The 21,847-nt window shown below is 41.5% G+C and overlaps 1 protein-coding gene across 1 annotated transcript; it reads right to left on the reverse strand.

The window, feature by feature from the left end:
- Positions 1-1,381: 1,381 nt before the first annotated feature.
- LOC143877162 (light-harvesting complex-like protein 3 isotype 1, chloroplastic) lies at positions 1,382-4,923 on the reverse strand. Its single transcript, XM_077379036.1, has 3 exons — positions 4,458-4,923; positions 1,993-2,130; positions 1,382-1,897 (listed from the first exon to the last, which is right to left on the reverse strand). The coding sequence occupies exons 1-3, from the start codon at positions 4,795-4,797 to the stop codon at positions 1,647-1,649; spliced, it is 729 nt and encodes a 242-aa protein (XP_077235151.1). The 5' UTR covers positions 4,798-4,923; the 3' UTR covers positions 1,382-1,646.
- Positions 4,924-21,847: the final 16,924 nt, after the last annotated feature.

A 21,847-nucleotide genomic window follows, 5' to 3' on the forward strand; every position in this document is an offset into this window, starting at 1 on the left:
TCCATGGCTTTCTTTTTTGAAAAGATCTAAATATGCAATTCCATTCTGCATGGCTTTTCTTTTTTGAAAATATGCCAAAATTTTATTAAAAGGAAAAGGGAGCAGAAATAAAAAAAGTGAGCATAGATCAAGGCAGGTTTGTCGGAGACTAGATCAATAGGAGGATCGGATCGGACCTGGAATCAAAGAATTGTCTCAATGGATCGAGATAATTTGGCCTAGCTTGCCCTTTCTCTTGTTCAGATACAGCTACTGCGGATTGGGAGGCATCGGACCTAGTTGGATGTTCTTACCCGCCGCTAGAGGCTTAGTGACTGCTTTAGATCTTGGAGTTTCATGGCTTCTCCCCTCGGTAGCCACACAGGAGCAAGAGACCTGGGGGATACGAACTAGTTGGGAGGTCAACACAAGCCAACACTGGCTCCTGCTCTATACATCCATTAGGAGAGTAGAACACCCCGGTAGATCCTCTGCATGAATGGATACTTTCTCCTGTGCTAAACAAAGACTTTATGTTATGTAAAGAGTTTGCTTAGCTACTACGGCCCAGTTCTTCCACGAGCAAAGGCCCGTCAAATTGGTCTCAAAGATCATCAAGGAAACCCAACCCCCTCGTCTCTTACCCCTCCTATCCAAAGACACTTTCCCAGCTGTAGTAGCCGTTCTCTTCTCTTCTATTGATTGAGCTTTCTCACTTAATTCCAAAGGGTCTTAGTAGACAGGTTTTAATTTGGCAACTCGATCGCTTCTTCCTTTGCTGGAATTGCCATCTTTGCTGCTCTTTGCTTCTGAATTCATATCATTCAACAGCCACCACCAACAGAGAGAAAGCTGGAACCTGCTTCCGGAAGAAAACAAGAAAGCTGGTTCCCTCTCCTTCAAGGTCCAGATATTTCATACCCTTCAACCATTCATTCTATAGGGCGAGTGAGAAAATCCCCTTGTCAAAGAGGAGTGATCCAAATTCAAATCCTGGAGATGAACATCGGATCAGATGGATGCCTGACCGTCAGAGTTCCGATTTCATTTGGAGGGGTAGCAGTAGATCCTGTCGATTAACTTGGTCCAGCAGCTCTTTTATCCTTTAGGATGAACCAATCCTTAAGCGGGTGACTGATCAGTGATCGTGATCAAGCGATGGAACCGACAGTTAATAACTTGAGTTTCACTTTGGATTTCGTGAGTATCAAAGCATGAGAAAATCCTGCAGAAACTGAGGAAGTAATAACCTCAGAGGTGAGTGAAAAGAGTTTTATGCTTTTAACTTCCTCACAAAGGGATGATTAAGAAACATCAGAAACTGCACCAAAATTCAGTCATGAAAAGATGAGAAATGCAATGTGCGAAATTAAACATATCAATAATTATTCAAAAGAGGATCTGCGGCTATAAAGACGATAATTTGTCACATTGCCATTAAACTAATGGGATGTGAACTTTGAACTTTGTGCAAGGTTGTCCATAATTTTTCACTGAAAAGAAAAATACTGAAACTCACAATCATTTTTTTTTTATGGACAAGAAACTCAGAATCGTGTTCACAACCCTGCTCTATATATAAAAGCTATAAGAAATTACAGCGAGAAAAGAAACTAAATCGGCAGCCGTGAGTAGAAAGAAAGATGGATTCATGAACTGCATGCCAGCTAGTCTTTTTTGGAATTGCTAGGGGTATCATCCTGCCAGGTTGCTTGCCATTGCTTGTCATAAAAAGTCGATTCATCCAGAAGTTTCTTCAGATTTTCTAAATCTTCATTTTTCCTGATCAAAAGGACCCCAACTACAGCTATAAATAAGAGAGTTTTGCAGAAGAAATTCCCCATCTGGTCAACAAGACCTACGCCCGTCAAGCTATCCACCAGATAAGCCATGAAAAAGCCTATCATTGCAGCACGGCCTGTATAAATGCAAACAACATTGAATGGATTACCATGGAATAGCAATTGGATAAATTGGTCCAAAGATTCAAAAAGAATAAATATTGAAACCTACCGTTTAGAAGCTCAGCTTCAGGTAGATGAAACCTTTTGACCCATGCCCACCAGGGTATAATGGAAGTATCGAAGACTACAGGAGCGTCATTACTAGATGATTCAGGATTATCTTCAAGCCATTTCCTCCTCCTGACCTCTGAAAGGATGGCCAATGATGTCTATGAAAGCCAAACTCTACCCAAAAAGATCTTGAAACATCTTTTGTGATAGAAGAAAGAAAAATATATCTAAGAAGATTAAACAATGGCTTACAATGTAAACAAACAAGGAAGTTGTCAATATCTAAATTAATGGCATTGCATTTTGGTAACATTGAACCATTACCAGGCCTACATCAAGATCATAGAAATAGGTAATAATGGCTGCATACCGCTTCATGGGAAATGAACGAACTCGGATCCTTCAAAAGCATTGAGTATCCAAGTATTGGATAAGGATACTCAGATAAGGATAAGGGATATGGACCAACTACTTCTAAGCAGTATATTATTTTACTTCCCTTATATTTATTTATTTTAATTTTTTAGTTTTGTTTTCCATTCAGATAAGCAGTAGTTCATACTTCATAGTACCAATACCAGATCCTTTCATTCTCGTATATGATGCAACACATCAAATCCTTATTCCTTTCTGAAAAAGAAAAACTTGAGGAATTGTGTTTTTTTTTTTTTTTGGTGTTTTAGTTAGTCTCATAATGGCTTTGACTACATGGTGTGCCTACCTAAATTATGTTCCACAAGTGACTCTAACACAAGCAGATAACTAGGAAACTCCTCACCAGTTGCACTAAAGCCTCTTTTAGCATTTCAGGGATCTCTATACCTTATAACTTACTGTATCAAATACCAGTATCAGTATCCAAGCATATAACTTTAAAATCAAGATATTCAGGTAGGCATAGGTAAGAAGATACAACGTTTTGGTAGCAAAACTAATCTAAAAAATCCTCCAAATCCAATAGGCTAAGTGCAAAAAGAAAGATGTTCACGAGAAATGGTTAAAGTATTTATATAACCCATGCTCAGAATATCAAAAAAGAAGTGAGGTATTGAATCTGTAAGGTGAGTATTAAGGGAGAAAGGCCTGAACTGTCAAGGGAGAAAATTCACCATGAATTTGTCCTTCATGAAGTGGCTTGTGAAATAAAATCATGGGAATCCAAATCCCTGAAATATATGTGGGATAATATACAACCAAAAAGCACAAGTGAGAAATGGAAAATCCCTAGGAGTCAAATTGCACAACAAAAACTTTCACAAACCAAAAAAATGCAAAATTTTTGAATGATACTTGGAAAAGAGAGTATTCACACTCTAAATCAGTGTTTAAAAACACAGATGTGACGCGGAACGCGGCCAAGAATAATCCTTGTCGACTCGGTCAAGAACGCGGTTGATGCGGTCATAACTCGGGAGAGTCAAAGGAGTTTTTATTGACTCTGTAGGGAAAAACACGGAATGCGGATGCGGTGCAACGCGGAACGCGGCCAAAGTAAAAGGGAGTCGGTTCGGGCGAGTTCCGAGTCGGGTCAACGAGTGTTTAAACACTGCTCTAAATCAATGGATTATCTAGCAAGAGAAGCTCTGTAACAAATAAATTAGGCTTCCAAAATGTGCTGCATAGATGATGCGTTTCTAAATAATAATAACGAAATTCGAGCACGATTAGAAGCCTTTGCTCATTTCAGTGTGTCGGAGGTTCCACGCGAATGGAAAGATCCCACATCAGAAAACTGAGAGAGAGAGAGAGAGATTAGGATGGGCTTATAAGGGTTTGGCACTCCCGTTAATGTCTAGCTTTTAAGGGTGAGTTCTACCCTGGTCCCAACAAGTGGTATCAGAGCCGAGGTGTGGTAGCTCCAGTGTACCCTCACTCTCGAGGATGGATAGAGAAAAAAAAGTCACTCGGGAAAGATCCCCGTTACCCAGTGTACCTTGAGAGAAAAAAATCCTTCGGGAAGATCTGTTCCATGTGGAGGGGGGAGATTGTTCAGGGTTCCAGGCGAAAGAAAAGATCCCACATCGGAAAAGTGGGAGCTTTTAAGGGCTTGGGTACCCTCTCCCCTTAACAGCTAGCCTTTAAGGGTGAGTTCTACCTTGGTCTTGAGTCCCAACAGTGTATGTTGTTCATGTCAGAACTCAGAACTTATAAGATCAAACCAATACCAAGGATATCAATGACAACACCAATCCGAAGAAATCACACTTGATACAGATGTACAGATTATAAAAGAAAATCAAAAGATGTAATAGAAGTAACACCACTAGACAGACAAAGTCACAAAGAACACTAAACCCAAGTGTAAACTCTCAACAAGTGCAGGAATTACAGCTGAAAACTCGTAATTCCTACTAATCTAGCAAAAAAAAAAGGCCCAACTGAGATTCCGAATTCCATCACACATCAAAATCAGAACCTCAACTGAGAGAAAGGGAAAACAAGAGTATGACAATACATTCTTACCAGCGTCGATGACAGAATCCCAATTCGTCTTCCCATCTTCTGTAAACTGCTTCAAATCCCATGTCCCTCCTACCCATCTCGAGTCTTCGAACTTGGGCAGCACCGTGGTCCCCACCACCACATTCGAGTCTAGAGAATCCTCTTTTATTTTGGACTTATCATCCAAAGCCTCTTCACTTTTCTCTGGTTTCTCCTCTAAATTTACAGCCCTTGTGAGAGTGAGAGTGAGATTTTTCTTGGATTGATACAAGAGATAAGGTTTGTGAGGAAAATAGGGTTTTGCAGAGAAGGTAGGGAGGGTCCGAATTGGGGAAGGAGAATACAAGGCGGCCATGGACATGGAGAAAATTTTATAGAAGATATTAGAGGAAAATCACAGGCCTTTTTTTTTCTTATTCTTTGAAGCTCTTCAAGGCAAGAACAATCCTTCACCTCAGAATTTGCAGAAGCAAAAGAGATTACGGTGAAAGAGAGAATGCAATTATTGAAGGGCCCATTCCTGTGAGATGGATTTGATTAGACCTGGCAAAAGCGACCCGTGCCGGCGACCCACCCGCAAATTTGCGGGCAGGGGTCTGAGTTTTAGTGACCCGTCAAAACTAACCCGCGGGTTGCGGGTGACCCAACCCGCAAAAACACGGGTCGGGTCGGGTCAACCCGCGGGCACCCGCAAGTCACTTGGCTTTTTAAAGGGTGGTGATTTTGTTATGCTAATCTAGTTAGATTTTGTCATGCTAATCCATTTTTTAAGGGTTTGATGCCTAAATAGGTTATGGCTGGCACCATAGAATATAAATAGGTTGTGGCTAGCACCATAGGTTGATCCCAACACTCCGATTTGAATGTTAGAGGGTTGATCACTTGATCCTAACCCTCTATAGATCGGAGGGTTAGGATCAACCTATTGAAATGATTTTTGGGGCACAACCTATTTAGGCTGTGGGCCATCTAATGGACGGTTTGGATCATCCCACGGTGCCGGCCATACCCCCCTCATCAAAATCTGGTGATAATATTTTCCAAAATAAACTACTGTTTAAATTTGCGGGTGACCCGCAGGTTGACCTGGCCCACCCGCGGGCTGTGCGGGTCACCAAAATTCTGACCTTCAAAAATGCGGGTCATTTCCTGACCCGACCCGTGTGACCCGCACCCGCATCACCCGCGGGTTGACCCGGCCCGACCCACCCGTTTGCCAGGTCTAGATTTGATGGGCCGATTCTCATTAATCCAGGGTTGATCAAAACTGTGGGCCCCACTTTCCTATCACAAAAATCTTTGAACATTCAATGAGGCTCTGTTCACTTCTTTTCCCTGGTGCAGCCTTTTTTTCCTGACAAGACAGAATTTCTGTGTTCACTTCTTTTCGAGGGAAAAATATTATCAGATATGGAATTTCTTATTTAAAAGCTGAAAATGACGTGGAAATTGACTTTTTCCCTGTTACTCGAGATTTGGTTTCCAATTAAATATATCAGAAGGAGGCTTTCCAAGGAAAACGAAACATTTTCCTTGACATTTTCCCTAGATTCCTTTTCCTTCTGTCATGTCACCTAGAAAGGAGAGGAAAACAAAATCCTTTCCTTTCCTTTCCGGGGAAAAGAAGTGAACAGAGCCTCATTGGAATTTCCTGCACTGGAAAAGCAAACGCGTAAACTACTTATTTCTTTTCTAACCGTGTAGGAAGGTTAGACTTGTCTTATTCGTCAGCTTTTGGTTATGGCACATGGATTGTCTTAACATATTAACAACGGGGGCTGTTCAGAATTTAGGCCCAGTCCTTTTTGTTTATGAATGTAAATAAATGTTCATATATGAATGGGCAGTGATAAATCGAACCGCATATATCTTAAATCGACCCCATATAGGGCAGTGCTTCGGGGAAAGAGAGAGAGAGAGATGGGGTCGATTTAAGATATTAAGGGGTCGATTTATCACTGTCCTTCATGAAATTGTTCAAAGAAAAAAGCTCAGAGCTGGGGCTTTATTTTAGCAAAGCGATCAGACCCAAATTGCACCACTATTTGGAGAGCAAAAAAAATCAATGGAAGCATAATGTTTAGGTTTATTTAAAAAAAAAACTCGAAGAAGTTAAAAAACCATATCAAAATATGGAATGTCAATGCTTGGCGTGGAGAATTGACGTAAAGCTACCTCTGATTGTCGCCTTGATGAGGTTTGAATTGCCCTTCTAAGGCCCTGTTTGTCTTGGATTTTGAGAACTGATTGTGAGTCTTAAAACTGATTATTGGACTTGAATTTACATCTACTCCCTGTTAGTTTTCTCTATCCAATTGTTTCTCGTTGAATGGATTTAGCATAGACCTTCACTAGCAAAAATCAAAGCTTACTTGGATAAATTCATGCATTGACAATTCTCTCGTTTTTGGAGAGAAGCAAACTCCTTAGTTATCGACTATCTTTTCAAGGTCGATTGCTCCTCTTAGAGGAGCTCATATTCCCTCTCCTCCTTCCCGCAAGATCCCATCTCCATTATTCATGAAGATGACTTGTGAGAGATTTTGGGGAACCATAATAACCTTTGACAGCACTTTAAGTACTATAAGATAAGAAGGGTTAGTGAGAATATCAAGAAATGGTTGTTCTGGTAATTTATTAGTGTTCCACCTAGCCCCAGTTCCATACCAAAAAGGATAAATAATAAAATCTGCATAGCCATATTCCTAACTGAAAAGGACATGCATTTATCATTACCAAGGAAATACTGTCAAGTGGTTGGGGGTTGGGCCCAGCCCTCAGATTAAATCAATTGTTCAAATTTCGCTTCGACCTACTCTAATAAGAGCTTGGGGCTAGGACTGGCAATTAAATCCGCCCAGCCCGCCCTTCGTGGGGTGGGGATTCCCCAATTTTATGTTGAGACGGGGATTGACAAAATTCCTCGGAGCGGGGGCGGGGATGGCTTTGGCCCCTCCTAACCCATGATCCCATCTATAAAATTGCATAAATATCCCCACATATCTTTAATATTACGAAAATACCTCATATATATATCATCCCCGTTTATGTTATTATTAGGGTAATGATATTTTCATTCCCCTTACACTACGCATTCGCTCCCCTTTTAATGTGATTTGACGTCAGAGGCGTTAAGTTGCCCACTGTTCATGTTATAAGGGGAGCTAATGCGTACTGCAGGGGGAGTGAAAATATCATCCCCCTATTATTAGGGCAGTGATAAAATCTGCACAGCCATATTCCTAGCTAAAAAGGACGTGCATAGATCATTACTAAGGAAGTACTGTCAAGTGGTTGGGGGCTGAGCCCAGCTCTCAGATTAAATCAATTGTTCAAATTTCGCTTGGACCTACTCTAATAAGAGCTTGGGGCCAGGGCTGGCAATTAAACCCGCCCAGCCCGCCCTTCGCGGGGTGGGGATTCCCTGATTTTATGCAGGGAGGAAAATACCTCATATATATCATCCCCGTTATGCTAAAAACGGACGTGCATTTATCATTACTAAGGAAGCACTGTCAAGTGGTTGGGGGTTGGGGCTGGCCCTCAGATTAAATAAATTGTTCAAATTTCGCTTGGACCTACTCTAATAAGAGCTTCGGGCTAGGGCTGGCAATTAAACCCGCCCTTCGCAGGGTGGGGATTCCTCGATTTTATGCTGGGACGAGGATTGACAAAATTCCCCGAAGAGGGGGCGGGGATGGCTTTGGCCCCGCCCAGCCCATGATCCCATCTATAAAATTGCATAAATATCCCCACATATCTTTAATATTACGAAAATACCTCATATATATCATCCCCGTTTATGTTATTATTAGGGCAGTGATATCCTCCCCCCCCCCCGAAAAAAAAAAAACAGATATGGTTAGGATATATTAAGGGGTGGAGAAGCAACCTTTAACTCCTAATGCATTAACGGCGTGTTTGGATTACTGGAATCGGTAACAAGAATCAGCACTTGATTCTTTTTGCGTCAATTCTGGCGTTTGGTTTGTCATACAGGTAGACCTGGCAAACGGGGCGGGGCGGGTTTGACCCGTCCCCTACGGGTCTCGGTCAAAATGACCCGGAAAATTTTACGGGTCACTAAACTTGGACTCACACCCGGCCTGCACGGGCCGGGCCAACCCGCGGGTCACCCTTTTTTCAAAGAAATTTTTGTATTCATATGTTTTTTTGCAATCCCGTGAACAGGTTTGGGTCTAAGCGGTTTCAAAAAATTATATTTCCACCTCCTATTTCTTGCCGTAGAAGAGAGAAAGAGGACTGACAGTCTTTGTCTCTAGTCAAAGAGAGAAAGAGGGCATTTCCACCTCCTGTTTCAACAAATTATATTTCCAACTCCTGTTTCTTTTCCACCTCTTGTTTTGTCTCTAGTTAAAGAGAGAAAGAGGACTGACAGACTTTTTCCACCACATGTTAAGTCTTTTCTTTCGGGTCCACCCAGCCCGGACCAGTTTTGACAGGCCGGGTGGACCTGCGGGTCAAAATTAAACGGGTCACTTCTATTGGATCCGGACCCGGAAATTACGGGCGGGCCGGGTCGACCCCCAAGTCCGGGTCACTTTTTGCCAGGTCTACATACAGGCTGTAAAGGAAATTACGAAGCAGAATTTCGGGTGACTCTCGGGCGGCTTACGTTACCGCCCGAGGTAGGTGGTATTGTGATTCCAGCGCAGAACACACGAACGATTTGAAGGAGAAGAAATCTCTCTCTCTCTCTCTCTCTCTCTCTCTCATCAAGAGCTTTTTTTTATCTCTATTCGCTCGGGTTTTCTAGCGTTTCTTCTCTGCAACCTTTCCTCTTGTTTTAGTTTTGTCTAATCTTTAGTTTTATTTCTTCTCTGCTATGGTTTTCTTTGGGGTTTCTTCTCTGCAACTTTTTCCCTTCACATTACTTCCTGCTTTACTTGTTAGGGTTTTGTTTGATCATTAGTGGGTTTTTTTATAGGGTTTCCTCTCTTTTCTAGTGCTAGAAGACCTGACTTCGAAATAGAGGCTCTTTTCTTTGATAGATTTTTAGCTACGCTGGCATGGATAGAAGAGTTGTACCATGAACACACTGGTTCTTCTTCTCCGGATTTTTGATGGATTTTGTAATTTTTTATGAACAGTGACATTTAGGGGTGGACATGGTTCCATTCGGTTCGGTTTTGGGGTATACCCAGAACCGAACCATATATAATTGGTTCCCTGAAATTGGAACTAGAACCGACCATATATGTTTGGAACTGAACCGAACCAAAATCATATATAATCGGTTCGTTCTGGTTTTACCCAACCTTCACCAAATGTAGATATTTTGCCTAATCGTGTTTATAATCGGTTCGGTTTGGTCTTGTTTATATATGAACTACAAACAATAACAGGCACAAATTTGGGATAATTAGGCACAAATTTGAGCAATGCAAAAATCATATATGAACTACAAAGCAACACATTAAAGAGGGGTGAATTAAAAGGGGGTGGGGTGATTTTATCAAATGAAGGCATTGGGTTTTAAGGTGAGGGTGGTCGGTTCTCGGTTCCGGGATCCCAAACCCAGAACCGAACCGAATTTACACAGGTTCCAGAATTCCGAACTGGAACCGAACCATATAGATCTAGAACCAAACCGAACCGAACCAAATGTGCCAGTTCGGTTCTGTTCCCCGGTTTGAACCGGAACCATGTCCACCCCTAGTGACATTAATGCCTCTCAGAAAAATATATGCCTAATACAGTATTACGAAGAAACCAGGAAGAAACGATTTGCATGAATCAAAACGTATCGGAACAGTGAATGAGAGGTGAGAGGTTTAGAACCGCATGAATAAGTCACAAACCCTCCAAAGAGTTTGAAGAAATGCCCCAACGAAGGTCTCCTACGCTTATGCAATCAAACACCACCGAAATCGAAATGGTAAGGGAGACTGCCCAAACATAAGAATCGGAATTGACATACCGATTGCAGGGGGAATTGGAATAGGAAGGGATTGGAATGTCCATACCGATTCCTGACTCCGGTAATCCAAACGGACCCTAAAAGTTAACGATGTTATATTTTAGCTTGAAACTTTAGATTCTTATTTAATAATTGTTTTGTTAGATTAACAAAAAAGTAGAAATTGTTATTATAGCAGAGCAGAGAATTTTTCCCATGATGTGCGGGGTGGCGACGGGGATTCCCCACCATTCCAAAAGCAAGGGCGCAGGCGAGGATGTGGAATTTTCCTTGAGGCGGGGAATGCAACATCCGATCCCGCCCCGCTGCCATTCCTACTTGTGGCTCACAACTGACTGATAAAGATAACCTGATTTGGGTCGTCCATGTATGCTCGTCCACTTGGGCCATTTCTGGCCCGAGATTTAATATGGTGAGTTTGCCTAAAGTCCATTATTTTTCAAAAAGTACAATAGGGCAAATTTCACAGGATGATCTAAAGTGTTCATCTGCTGGGCCATTACATAAATAGATTGTACCCCATAGATCTTCTCCATAGGATGATCCCCGTTGATCTTCTTTATAGGATGAATCTAACCCTCCGTCTGTAGTGGTACTGCACATTACAAAAACCTCTATAAATCAGAGGGTTAGGGTCATCCAATAGAGATGATCTATGAGGTACATCCTAATTAGATTTTGCTCAATAAAACGAATGGGACATGTGGCTGAAATTTATAAGCAGTCTTGATTAGGGAGTCCTATTGTTGTGCGTCCTCGCATTTCTTCACTCGGCCAACCACTAGTTGTAGACACCCCATTTCTACCGGACCCAAGTTCGTGTTGATTGTGCAAAACCCCGTCCAAAGAGTGAATGGGTGCCCCAAATTTAACCCTAAGGTAGCTTAAGGTCCCCCGTAGATCCCCATAAATTTTCGTCGAGATCCGAAAGCGTTTGCTCAGTGAACAGGTCAAGACAATGAGCGTGATGCGAATCCGGAAGGGGGATGGATTAGTCAAGTCGGGGGTTGTCCACAGAAAAAGGGAGGAAAATATATCATTTTTTGTAGAAGAGGGAGGGTGAATCAGCCCATTTTTGTCGCAACGTATTCGTGCGCTCATCAATTTTGTGCGCCCATCAGTATGGTAGTGCCAATATCAGTGGTTTCATTTTAATATAAAAAGATTGAAAAATCAGAAAGAAAGGGGATTCTCTTGTTTTTTATCTAAAAATTCGAGAGAAAAGCAGAGAGATGGAGACGGTGGAAAGCTCGTCCCATCCCCATCTTCTCCGGTGTCTCACCGGAGATCCGGCCTCCCCATCTTAGTCGTCCTCTTACTTCTCCTCCAGCCGACACCTACATCTCCACCCTAACATCGCCACTTCCATCTCAAATCTACAACATCCTCACCCTCAAACCCACTCCCACTACCTTCACCTTCACCACAAATTTCGTTGATAAATCAGAGGAGAAAAACCCCATTTGCAGAGGAAAATTACAGAGGGAGAGAGAGAGAGAAGCTCGGCCATTTTTTCTTTCTTTCTTCCATCATCTTCTCACCGCCATTTTTTCTTCTTCTCCGACCTCGCTCCCCAGAGCTCCGGCCAACAGAGAAATCTCAGATCTGAGATCTGAGATTGAGAGAAAGAAAAACAGAAGTAGAGAGAAGAGAGGAGGAGATTTGAAGGGGAAATCTCAGATCCAGATCTGAGATTTGATCTGAGATTTTCAAAAATAAGAGAGGGCTTTTTCTCGTGAGACAGAAGGAGAGGGAGAGAGATTGCAGAGAAAAGGAGAGTGTTTCTCCTCCGGCAACGATGCCGGAGCTCCGATCGTACACCACCACCTCCACTTCTTCTTCTTCCCCATCTGTGGAACCCGATCCGAGGACGGTGCCGAGGGACGCGAGATCCCTCCCGCAATCCTCTAAGATCTCCACAAAGTGAAGGAGAGCTCTACCAAGGAACTCTCGAAACAGGTGTCACCCTCACAGCATAGCATGAGTGGCGATACAAAACGAATGAGATACATTCTGATCAGGAGCCAAGGCTCGAAACCGAGATGTCCCTAAAAATAACTCAGAGTCGCCATCCATGGATGCGCCATGGAACCAAAACAAATGCTCTGTTTGCAATGGATAACCAGAGATACAAAAGGTCCGTGCCTGATGACGAATGGAGAAGGTCCGAAGAGCGCCCCCAATTCGCCCGAGTGCGAACACTTGGTCTCTTATGCCATTTTTCATTAACTTCGAAGAAGTTTGGGTAAAAATCATGTGAAATGGGAACAATCCTCAGGAGTCGTCTATCTAAGCATGCATTTCCTGAGAATAGAAATAATAAGCACACAAAAAATAAATGAAAGAGGTGCCACCTAAATATTGCTAGGTTATGAGTGACATGCCTAACAGGTGTCTAAGTTCTGGTGGACGAACACATGCATGCTACAGCTAAAAGGTATAGGTCTGCACAAGAAAGTAAGAAAACACAACAAAATATACAATATAACACAACAAAAATCCTAAGACTCTAAAACGATTTAGCCCGAGCCTTCGGATGGTCTGATGTTCATCCAAAGAAGCCTACGTATCCCCGCCTCCACGAGAATCAAGGCAACGTAGTTCTTCGCACCTAATCTAAACTAGGATGCCTAAGACACCTAGACCTCTATCCTAGACTCGATCTAAAAGACCGGACCAGTTATTAAAGCTTCTTATGCGATTATTTAAATTCCAATGGATCGTAGATTTTAGGATACCCTATATGCCCTTACTAAATGCAGGTTAGCCCTAAGCTAATGCAGGTGGTTCCTACAACCTGTGTAACTAGGCTGTATTTCCTAAGGAAAACAATGGGATCACTAGCGCATCTTAGACCTAGTCATCAGTCGGCGATCTGAATCGCCAACTGACCGGACGGAGGCGCTCCTATAACTCTAGGACAAACCCCTAACTCTAAAACAAACACAAACAAACACACAACACATCAAAGACGAACTCCTACCTCTAAAACTCTCTATCTAGGACAAACTCCTAACTCTAGAGGAAGATTTTGTTGAAAACAAGGTTTTGAAGAAAACGGGTTAAAGCATTTATTTACAAAGTTTGGCTGGACTTGGGATGAAGATCCCGAGCTGCACTACGTACCTCGTGAGAGAGGATCAAGCCAACGTAGTTCGAAAATCGAACTCTCCTAACCACACTCAGAACATTTTAAAACAATTCAAATGCTTCGATATTTTTGGATTATCGGTTTCTGATGCTTTCACCCTTTTGGTCAAAGACCGGAGGGAAAATACAAAAAACAACACCCTATGGCCAAATCCTAGGGCTAAAAGGGGAAACTAGGCTCTAATAATATCATTATAAGAGCAAATGAGTCAAAGACTCTCTAATAACACCGCAAAGGACAAGTGAGTCAAAGACTCTCTGAAAGAAATGGAAACATGAGTCAAAGACTCCAATAACACCAACTAAAGGATAAATGAGTCAAAGACTCTCTAAAAGAAATGGAAACATGAGTCAAAGACTCCACTAATACCAACTAAATGATAGATGAGTCAAAGACTCTCTAAAAGAGAAGGAAACACGAGTCAAAGACTCCACTAACACCAACTAAAGGATAGATGAGTCAAAGACTCTCTAAGAGAAATGGAAACACGAGTCAAAGACTCCACTAACACCAACTAAAGAATAGACGAGTCAAAGACTCTAAAAGAAAAGGAAACACGAGTCAAAGACTCCACTAACACCAACTAAAGGATAAATGAGTCAAAGACTCTCTAAAAGAAATGGAAACACGAGTCAAAGACTCTCTAAAGGAAATGGAAACACGAATTTGCACATTTGGCAGAGGTAAAACACCCAGCCGGGCCGGACAGCTACCTAGCCCTAGGGTGCAACAAATGTGCAACCCAATACCCATAAGGGTAGGGGTATGCTGCCAAGCCGAGTAGGGTGCTCTCCCAAAACCAAACAACGCACAGAGAGGAGGATTAACGAGATAATGAGACCGGGCGGGTCTCCCAAACACACGCAAAGATGGGCTCCAAGTAACATTATCATTGCCCTTGCAAGGGGGAAGCGAGGCTAAGACAACTAATTGAGAGGATTCTACAAATAAGGCCAAGCAGGCCTTCCAAAGGCTAACTACTTACAAAGTCAAGACAGATGACTCCCCAATAACATCAATAAAGATCAAATGAGTCAAAGACTCCCCCGATAACATCACCACACAAACGAATGATTTAAAGGCTCTCTAAATGAGGCAAGGCATGCCTCCTATGGGTACACCATTTATCAAAATCAAAGCAACCTCCCCGAGGTTAAGCTAAAAAAGAGGCTTGCCTCCAAAGGAGGATTGCCTAACGAGACAAAGTATATCTCTTAGCGCAGGGGTCTAATATCTAAAGAAATCTAACAGAAATCTAAAAGACTGTGCTAGTCTAACCAAAGAGAGGAAAATGCTACCATATAATCGTAAATTCCATTCCACTCTTATAAAAATAAATCAAGTGTGAAGTAAAGAAGAATTTTCAATTAAAAAATACACAACCTATAGCAATCATAAAATGATAAACAACATAAATTAGTCCAGACCAGCCGCTGGATAGCCTAATAAAGCAAAAAAAAAAATATCAAACACTTCCATGCCCAACCACAAACACCACCCCAATATGGGGATGAAATCAGATGATGCTAAAGTAATCATCTGATATCATAATACACATGATAATATTTCTAATCCCGCCTTGAAATCAGACAGTACTCATGTCGATAATATCGAATAGAGTAGTCATCTGATCTCCTTCTTTCCTAAAAACAATTTATTTAAATAAAATTTAAACAAATATTGATAAGCTTCAAAATAATCTCACCTGAACAGTCCATTCATTATTGTCTTCAGAACCTAACTCAATGCTTAAGATAAGAAGAGTATTAGAAATATCAAAAGATTATGATAATTCCAATTAGTAAAAATTTCAGTGCATACAGGGGACATCAACTTGTGCAGATCCAAGTGCGAAGCGGTGAGCCACAAAACATAAAGACGGGCTCCAAGTAACCTTATCATTGCCCAGAGAAGGGTTCTTTTAAAAAAATGGTTAAAAGAAATCCAAAATGTTGGGTAGGCCTACTAAACAAAGGAGGGGAGCGCTACTTGGATTGAGCGAGTCCCCTAAAGATGGGCTTGGGCTATCGCCTTCATCGCCCTCTGCAAGGATGATATCATTATTATGGCACAATGATTTCTCATGCAAATCACATTGCACCTCGCTGCTTGGAAATTATCAATCAAGCTATGGCGATCTTTTGAGAAGGAATTCAGTAAACTAATTGTAGAACAAGAAAATTGGCAAAGTGAATATAATTATCAAAGCATGCCTGTGTCAAGCTTATTTACAACTGGGGTTAAAGAATTCATGTCCCATTACTCTAACCATTTTAACAAGCTGGTTTATATCAGAGTATACATACTACTCGAAAATGAAACACAGCAGTAAGGTTTTGAATCCCTTTCTGCACTCCTGTCATGAGCATAATTCCAAAAACAAGGCATCAAACCATTATAACAGCCATTATTGCACACTGTTAATCCCCAAGATGATCTTGATAAAATGACATGAAGGGAAACATGATTAGCGACAGATTCTTTCATATTCAGATAAATCCATCTCTATTAATGATCAACGATAAAACTAAACATAAATCACAGAGAAATTGGAGTGAACAATATACACTTACAAATGGGCTGATGCATTGGACAGCAACTCCATGATCCCCTGGGGAAATCCGTTAGCAATGGCAATCTCACAGACAAGTTGAAGCAACAGACGCAGCTCGATGTGAGGTATGCGGCGATGGCATCAGATGGCCAAATGATGACCTTCTTCTTCTTCCAGCTTCTTCCTTCAAGTGATGGCCAAAAATAGCAGACAAAACCAGAGATGATCGGAAAAATGGCCGGATTCGATGGAGCTTGCCGGATTCCGGTGGCTTGTGACCGGAATTAATGGAGAAAAATTCAGAGGGTGGAGATAGTTTGGCCGGTCCTCCTCCTCCTTCCTCACTCTCTCTGCGATCTCTTTTTCTCTCTCTCTCTCTTTCTCTGTTTCTCCCTCTCTGTGGATGGGTTTGGGAAAAAGATGAAGTGGGTTTAGGGGATAATTGATGGTGGCTGTGGGGATGGCCAAAATTTGGAGGCAAGGATGGATGCGGTGGTAGAAGAAGAAGATGGGGGGGGGGAGATTTAATGGAGGTGGCCGGCCTGTGGGTGAGGGTTGGTGGCCAGAGCTCCGGTGACGGAAAAGTTGCAAAAAATGGGGTTGCAGAGGGGGAGGAGGATGGTGGATATGGTGCGGCTGGGATGGAGGATCGGTTGGAGGAGGAAGATGGTGGTGCGAGCCGCGGATTTGGCCGGAGGTGATGCTGGGGAAGAAAGTGGTTGCGGCTCCTTTCCTCTCGTTTCTGCCATTTTCTCTTCTCTTCCCTTTTTTTCTTTTTTTTCTCCTCCCAAAATTCCTAATTCGGATGGGTTTTAAAGAAAAGGAAAAGATAATCCTTTGACCCCCCCTCTCTTTCCATGGACAGCCCCTACTAGTGTATTTTACACTTTTCCTAACCTACAGGGGGGGATTAGGGTACGGTCAAAATGGGGTGTCTACACCATCTCCACCACCATCTCCGACCAAGACACCACCGCCACTACCCCTCTATCTTCACTATCCATTTTCACTATCACCTCTTCCATTAAAACCCATTTTCACCCCTAGCAGCCACCATCTCCACCACCGCTGTCTACCCTTCTCCATTGCCGCCACCATCGATTACCCTATTTCTCCGGTCAAACCTCCACTAATCTCAGCCATCTTCTTCTCCCAACATTCAATTACCCAATATAAACCCTATCTCAGTAAACCCTCATCATCTCTTAACTCAAATTCTCAAATCTCTTCAAATTTCATGGTCATGTCTTCCATTCTCCGAGTATTTGGAGCTGGACCTCGAGGAACAAAGCCAAATCTGTTATATGGAAAAGCTCGGGTAACTCTCTAACCCTCTTTTCATTTTTATTTTATTTTATTATGAAGGTCCATTCATGACGGCTTGTGATCTGTGTGATCCCTACTGTGAATTTTTCTTTTGAAGATTTCATGAACTCCATTGCAGAGCGGATTTTCGAATTTCATCAATTTTGGATCCTAATCACTATTTAGCTTGTAGGTGAATTTATCCTTCTTGCTAGATTAACCGTTTTGTCAGCTTTTTCACCTCCTGATGCGTATGCATTTTAATTAGAAGTCCCACTCCTCTGTTCAGAATTCTACTTTGGGTTCGTTTTCACAGGTTGATGCTATGTTGGAACCAAGTTATTGTGTGAACATGATTTCGTTCTTTAATTTTCTTTGATTCATGGCACACGCTCTCAGATTTCGATTTTGTATTGACATTCGATTAGTGGGTGTTTTGAATGTAAGGATGAAGAGTGGCTTACATGTTAGCTTCAAAGGAGATTTTCCCTTGAACTGATGGGGGATTCTTTGGTTAAGTGAATTGCTTAATTGGTTCAGCTGGGAATGGCAGAAAATCAATTCATATTTTTATCATAGTTGGTCCTTCCCTGTTAGAATGTTTAAGCCTGAAAATTTTCATGTCAGTACTCTTAATGTTTGATATTAAGCTTGTCTTTATGTTTTGTTAGGAGTATAAGCTTGTCTAAGCCTAGTCAACATATATTATGGTTGGAGTGATATCATTTCCTCAAGAAAAAGGGGTGGAACCTAGTTCAAGTTTTTACTAATTCATATATTTGTACATTGGTTCGATCCTTCATTGGTTTGGAGTGGTATTGTATGTGAAAGAGCCCAGAATTAATGGTAATGTAAAAAACAGTGTTATAATCAAATGCATGTAGTATAAAACCCTCTGGTTTGGAGCATTTTCCAAGTTGTATCCTAACTTGTTTCCCCCCTGTTAGTAGGAGGCCAACTTGGCCTGGTAGTAGTCTAGCATTCTTGTTTAAGAGACAGGCTTTGTCTCATTAAGGAGTTTCCCTTTTAGATGGCCTATCTAGCCTCGTGTTAGAGAGCCTTTGGCTCGCTCGTCCTTTGGATGGCATTGTTAGAGAGTCTTTGATTCACTCGTCCTTTGGATAGCACTATTAGTGAGTCTTTGACTTCATTGTTTTCTTTAGTTGTATTATTAGAGAGTCTTTGATTCATTTGTTTTTATTATGGAGTCTTTGATTCATTTTGTCCTTATTAGAGAGTCTTTGACTCGCTCGTCCTTTGATAGCGGTATTAGAGAGTCTTTGACTCATTTTCCCCTTTTCTTTAGTTGTTTTTAGGAGCTTCTCCTTAGTGTTGTCATCGCTCTTATTCGCTAGAGACTTGCCCAGTCTCATTAGAGATTTGCCTTTTGGGGTCTTAGACAATTTCATCATCCTTGTTAAAGCTAACCTGGTTTAGGGGTTTCCCCTGTTCGCCCTAGGGTTTTGCTTTGCATTTTCCCTTAGGTCTTTGACCAAAAGGGTGAAAATTCTTTAAACTTCAAAAACATTTGAAAATTCTTTAAACTTCAAAAAACATTGGAAAAAGTTTTAAAATCCAAAAAAATTGAATATTTTAAAACTCAAAAACATTAGAAATTTAAAACATCAAAAATATTTGAAAAACCTTAAAAAAAAGCCTAAAGTGTTGAGTGTTTTAGAAGTAGTAATTAGGAGAGTTTGATTTTCGAACTACGTTGGCTTGATCCTCTTCCGAGGTACGTAGTGCAGCTTGGGATTTATATCCCAAGTCCAGCCAAACTTTTGTAAATAGCATTTTTTAAAATCTTTTGAATAAGCAACCTTTAAAATCTTGTTTTCAAAAGATCTTCCTCTAGAGTTAGAAGTTTCTCCTAAATAGAGAGTTTTAGAGTTAGGATTTTTCTTTTGATAGGCTGTTTGATTAATTGTTTGTTGTGTGCTTGTTTTAGAGTTAGGGGTCTGTCCTAGAGTTATAGGAACGCCTCCGTCCGATCAGTTGGCGATCCACATCGCCGAGTGATGACTAGAGTAGGATACGCTAGTCCACCTTTGGTTTTTCTTAGGAAATACAGCCTAGTTACACATAGGTTGTAGGAACCACCTGCATTAGCTTAGGGCTAATCTGCATTTAGTTAGGGCATATAATGTGTACTAAAATTCACAATTCACTCGAATTTAAATAATCGTACAATAAACTTTAATAATTGGTCCGGTCTTTTAGATCGAATTTAGGATAGAGGGCTAGGTGTCTTAGGCATCATAGCTTAGAATAGGCACGAAGAACTACGTTGCCTTGATTCTCGTGGAGGCGGGGATACGTAGGCTTCTTTGGATGAATACCAGACCATCTGAAGACTCGGGCTAATAATTTAGAGTCTTAGGATTTGTTGTGTTGTTATTATATGTTTTGATGTATTTTCTTACTTTCTTGTACTGATCCTATACCTTTAGCTATAGCTTGCATGCGTTTGCACATCAGAACTTAGACACCCATTAGGCATGTCACTCATAACCTAGCTATGCTTAGGTGATACATCTTTCATTTTATTTTATGTCTGCTTATTATCTTTATCTTCAGGAAATGCATGCTTAGGTAGACGACTCCCGATGATTGTTCTCATTTCACATGATTTTTACCCAAACTTCTTTGGAGTTAATAAAAATGGCATAAGAGACCAAGTGCTTGCACTCGGACGAATTGTGGGTGCTCTCAGACCTTCCCCATTCGTAACCAGGCACGAACCCATATATATTTCTGGTTATCCATTGCACAGAGGATTTGATTTTAGGGTTCCATGGCATATCCATGGATGGCGACTCTGAGTTTATTTTAGGTATGTGTGGACCCCGATCCGAGGACGGTGCCGAGGGACGCGAGATCCCTCCTGAAATCCTCTAAGATCTCCACAAAGTGAAGGAGAGCTCTGCCAAGGAACTCTCGAAACAGGTGCCGCCCTCACAGCATAGCATGAGTGGCGATTGTAGACACCCCATTTTGACCATACCTTGAGCCTCCCGTGTTTGAGTAAAAATCCAATCAAATCAATCAGCTAGGATCCCAAATTCCACCCTTAGCTAGGTTAAGGTCTCATCTAGGTCCCTGCAAAATTTCGTTGAAAATCGAGCGCGTTTGCCTAGCAAACGAACCCAGGCGAAGCCTTAGTGTAAACCGCAGAAGGGGGGTGAATTTATCCTGGAGAGGACCGTGCATGGCCGAATAGGACACGATTGGATGGTGCGCCTATCAATTTTTCCGTCAATAGTGCACCCATCAATGTTGGTGGTGCCAATATCAGCATCCAAAATATCTTTAAATAGGAATTTTGGGCTCATTTTGTAAAAAAAAAAAAATGAAAAATAAAAGAGGGATCGAGGGAGAGGAGAAAAGGGGTTTGGAGATTAACTTCCCGCCGGCAAGTCCTCGTTTTCTCCGGCATCTTCATGCCATTGCAATCTCCATTACTTCCGTTCACTTGCTTCCATTGTAGCCACCACTTCTCTACATAATCTTCATCACTATCGTCAATTTCCGAGAGATCCACGGCCAAAATCCATTTTCTCCGGTCATCTTCCCTACTAGATCCGATCGGAATCCGGCGGACTTCCATGAGATCCGGCCGATCATCTCTTCTCCTCTACATCTATTCCATCAGCTATCATTATCAATATCTCCTTCATTTCAGACCATTAAACCCATATTTCAGATCTTGAAACCCATTTCATCACCTCCTTCTCCTCTTTTTCTTCTAGCTTTGAATTTTCACACAGATAAATTCGGTGGAAGAAAGTAAGGAGATCAAATGGCTGTAGCAGTGGGTTCACTACAGCTCAAAGGGAAGTAGAGATCAAAAGAGATGGAGGGAAGGGAAAGGGATTTGAAATCATTTTCAATTTCCTAACAGGCAGAATCCATTCCTTGACCCGATCACCATTTTCGTTGAATTCCAGACACACTTTTGCCGGGTTGATTTATCTGGATGATGTTCTTTTCTAATTAAATCTGTGTTTTGCTTAAATTCCATTAAAGATACAAGCTGAGGCATGCAGAGGTGCTAAGACGAAAAATCAAATCTTATACAATATCATTTGAAGAGCAAAGACAGTGCTTTAAAAGGACTGCAATTTTAGAGTTTTGGAGGGCTGCTATTTGAGGTCTGGAAGATCCATCTAATGGAAGAGGTGAAGAAAATGGATTAGATAAGAAGCATAAGAAAATAAAAAAGTGTTGTCATTTTATGGCACAAAGATCCTCTACAAATCACTTAGCATCAGCAAGGTGTATTGATCGAATCGATTTTGGCTTCGCCTCGGATGGTGTCTTGGAGCTGCTACTAGTGAAAGGAATTAAGGTGCAAGTCTCATTCTATCTGTAGATGAATCCAGTTGCCACAGACTCTCACAATACCCAAAAGCTTTAAGAAGATCAAAAGGTAAATTTTCAAGTTCCAGTTTTTAGAATAT

The sequence above is a fragment of the Tasmannia lanceolata genome, unplaced genomic scaffold, assembly GCF_043159265.1.
Source record: "Tasmannia lanceolata isolate RefF3 unplaced genomic scaffold, GAP_Taslan_0.1 ptg000005l, whole genome shotgun sequence".
In the NCBI taxonomy this organism is placed as follows: Eukaryota; Viridiplantae; Streptophyta; class Magnoliopsida; order Canellales; family Winteraceae; genus Tasmannia; species Tasmannia lanceolata.

Bases quoted from the DNA above. Each gene is read 5' to 3' on its own strand.
- LOC143877162 (XM_077379036.1), bottom strand. From the start codon at position 4,797: ATGTCCATGGCCGCCTTGTATTCTCCTTCCCCAATTCGGACCCTCCCT. The intron at 2,131-4,457 runs GTAAGAATGTAT...CCATCCTTTCAG, and splicing joins GGATTCTGTCATCGACGCTG to AGGTCAGGAGGAGGAAATGG. The intron at 1,898-1,992 runs GTAGGTTTCAAT...GCATTTATACAG, and splicing joins TGAAGCTGAGCTTCTAAACG to GCCGTGCTGCAATGATAGGC.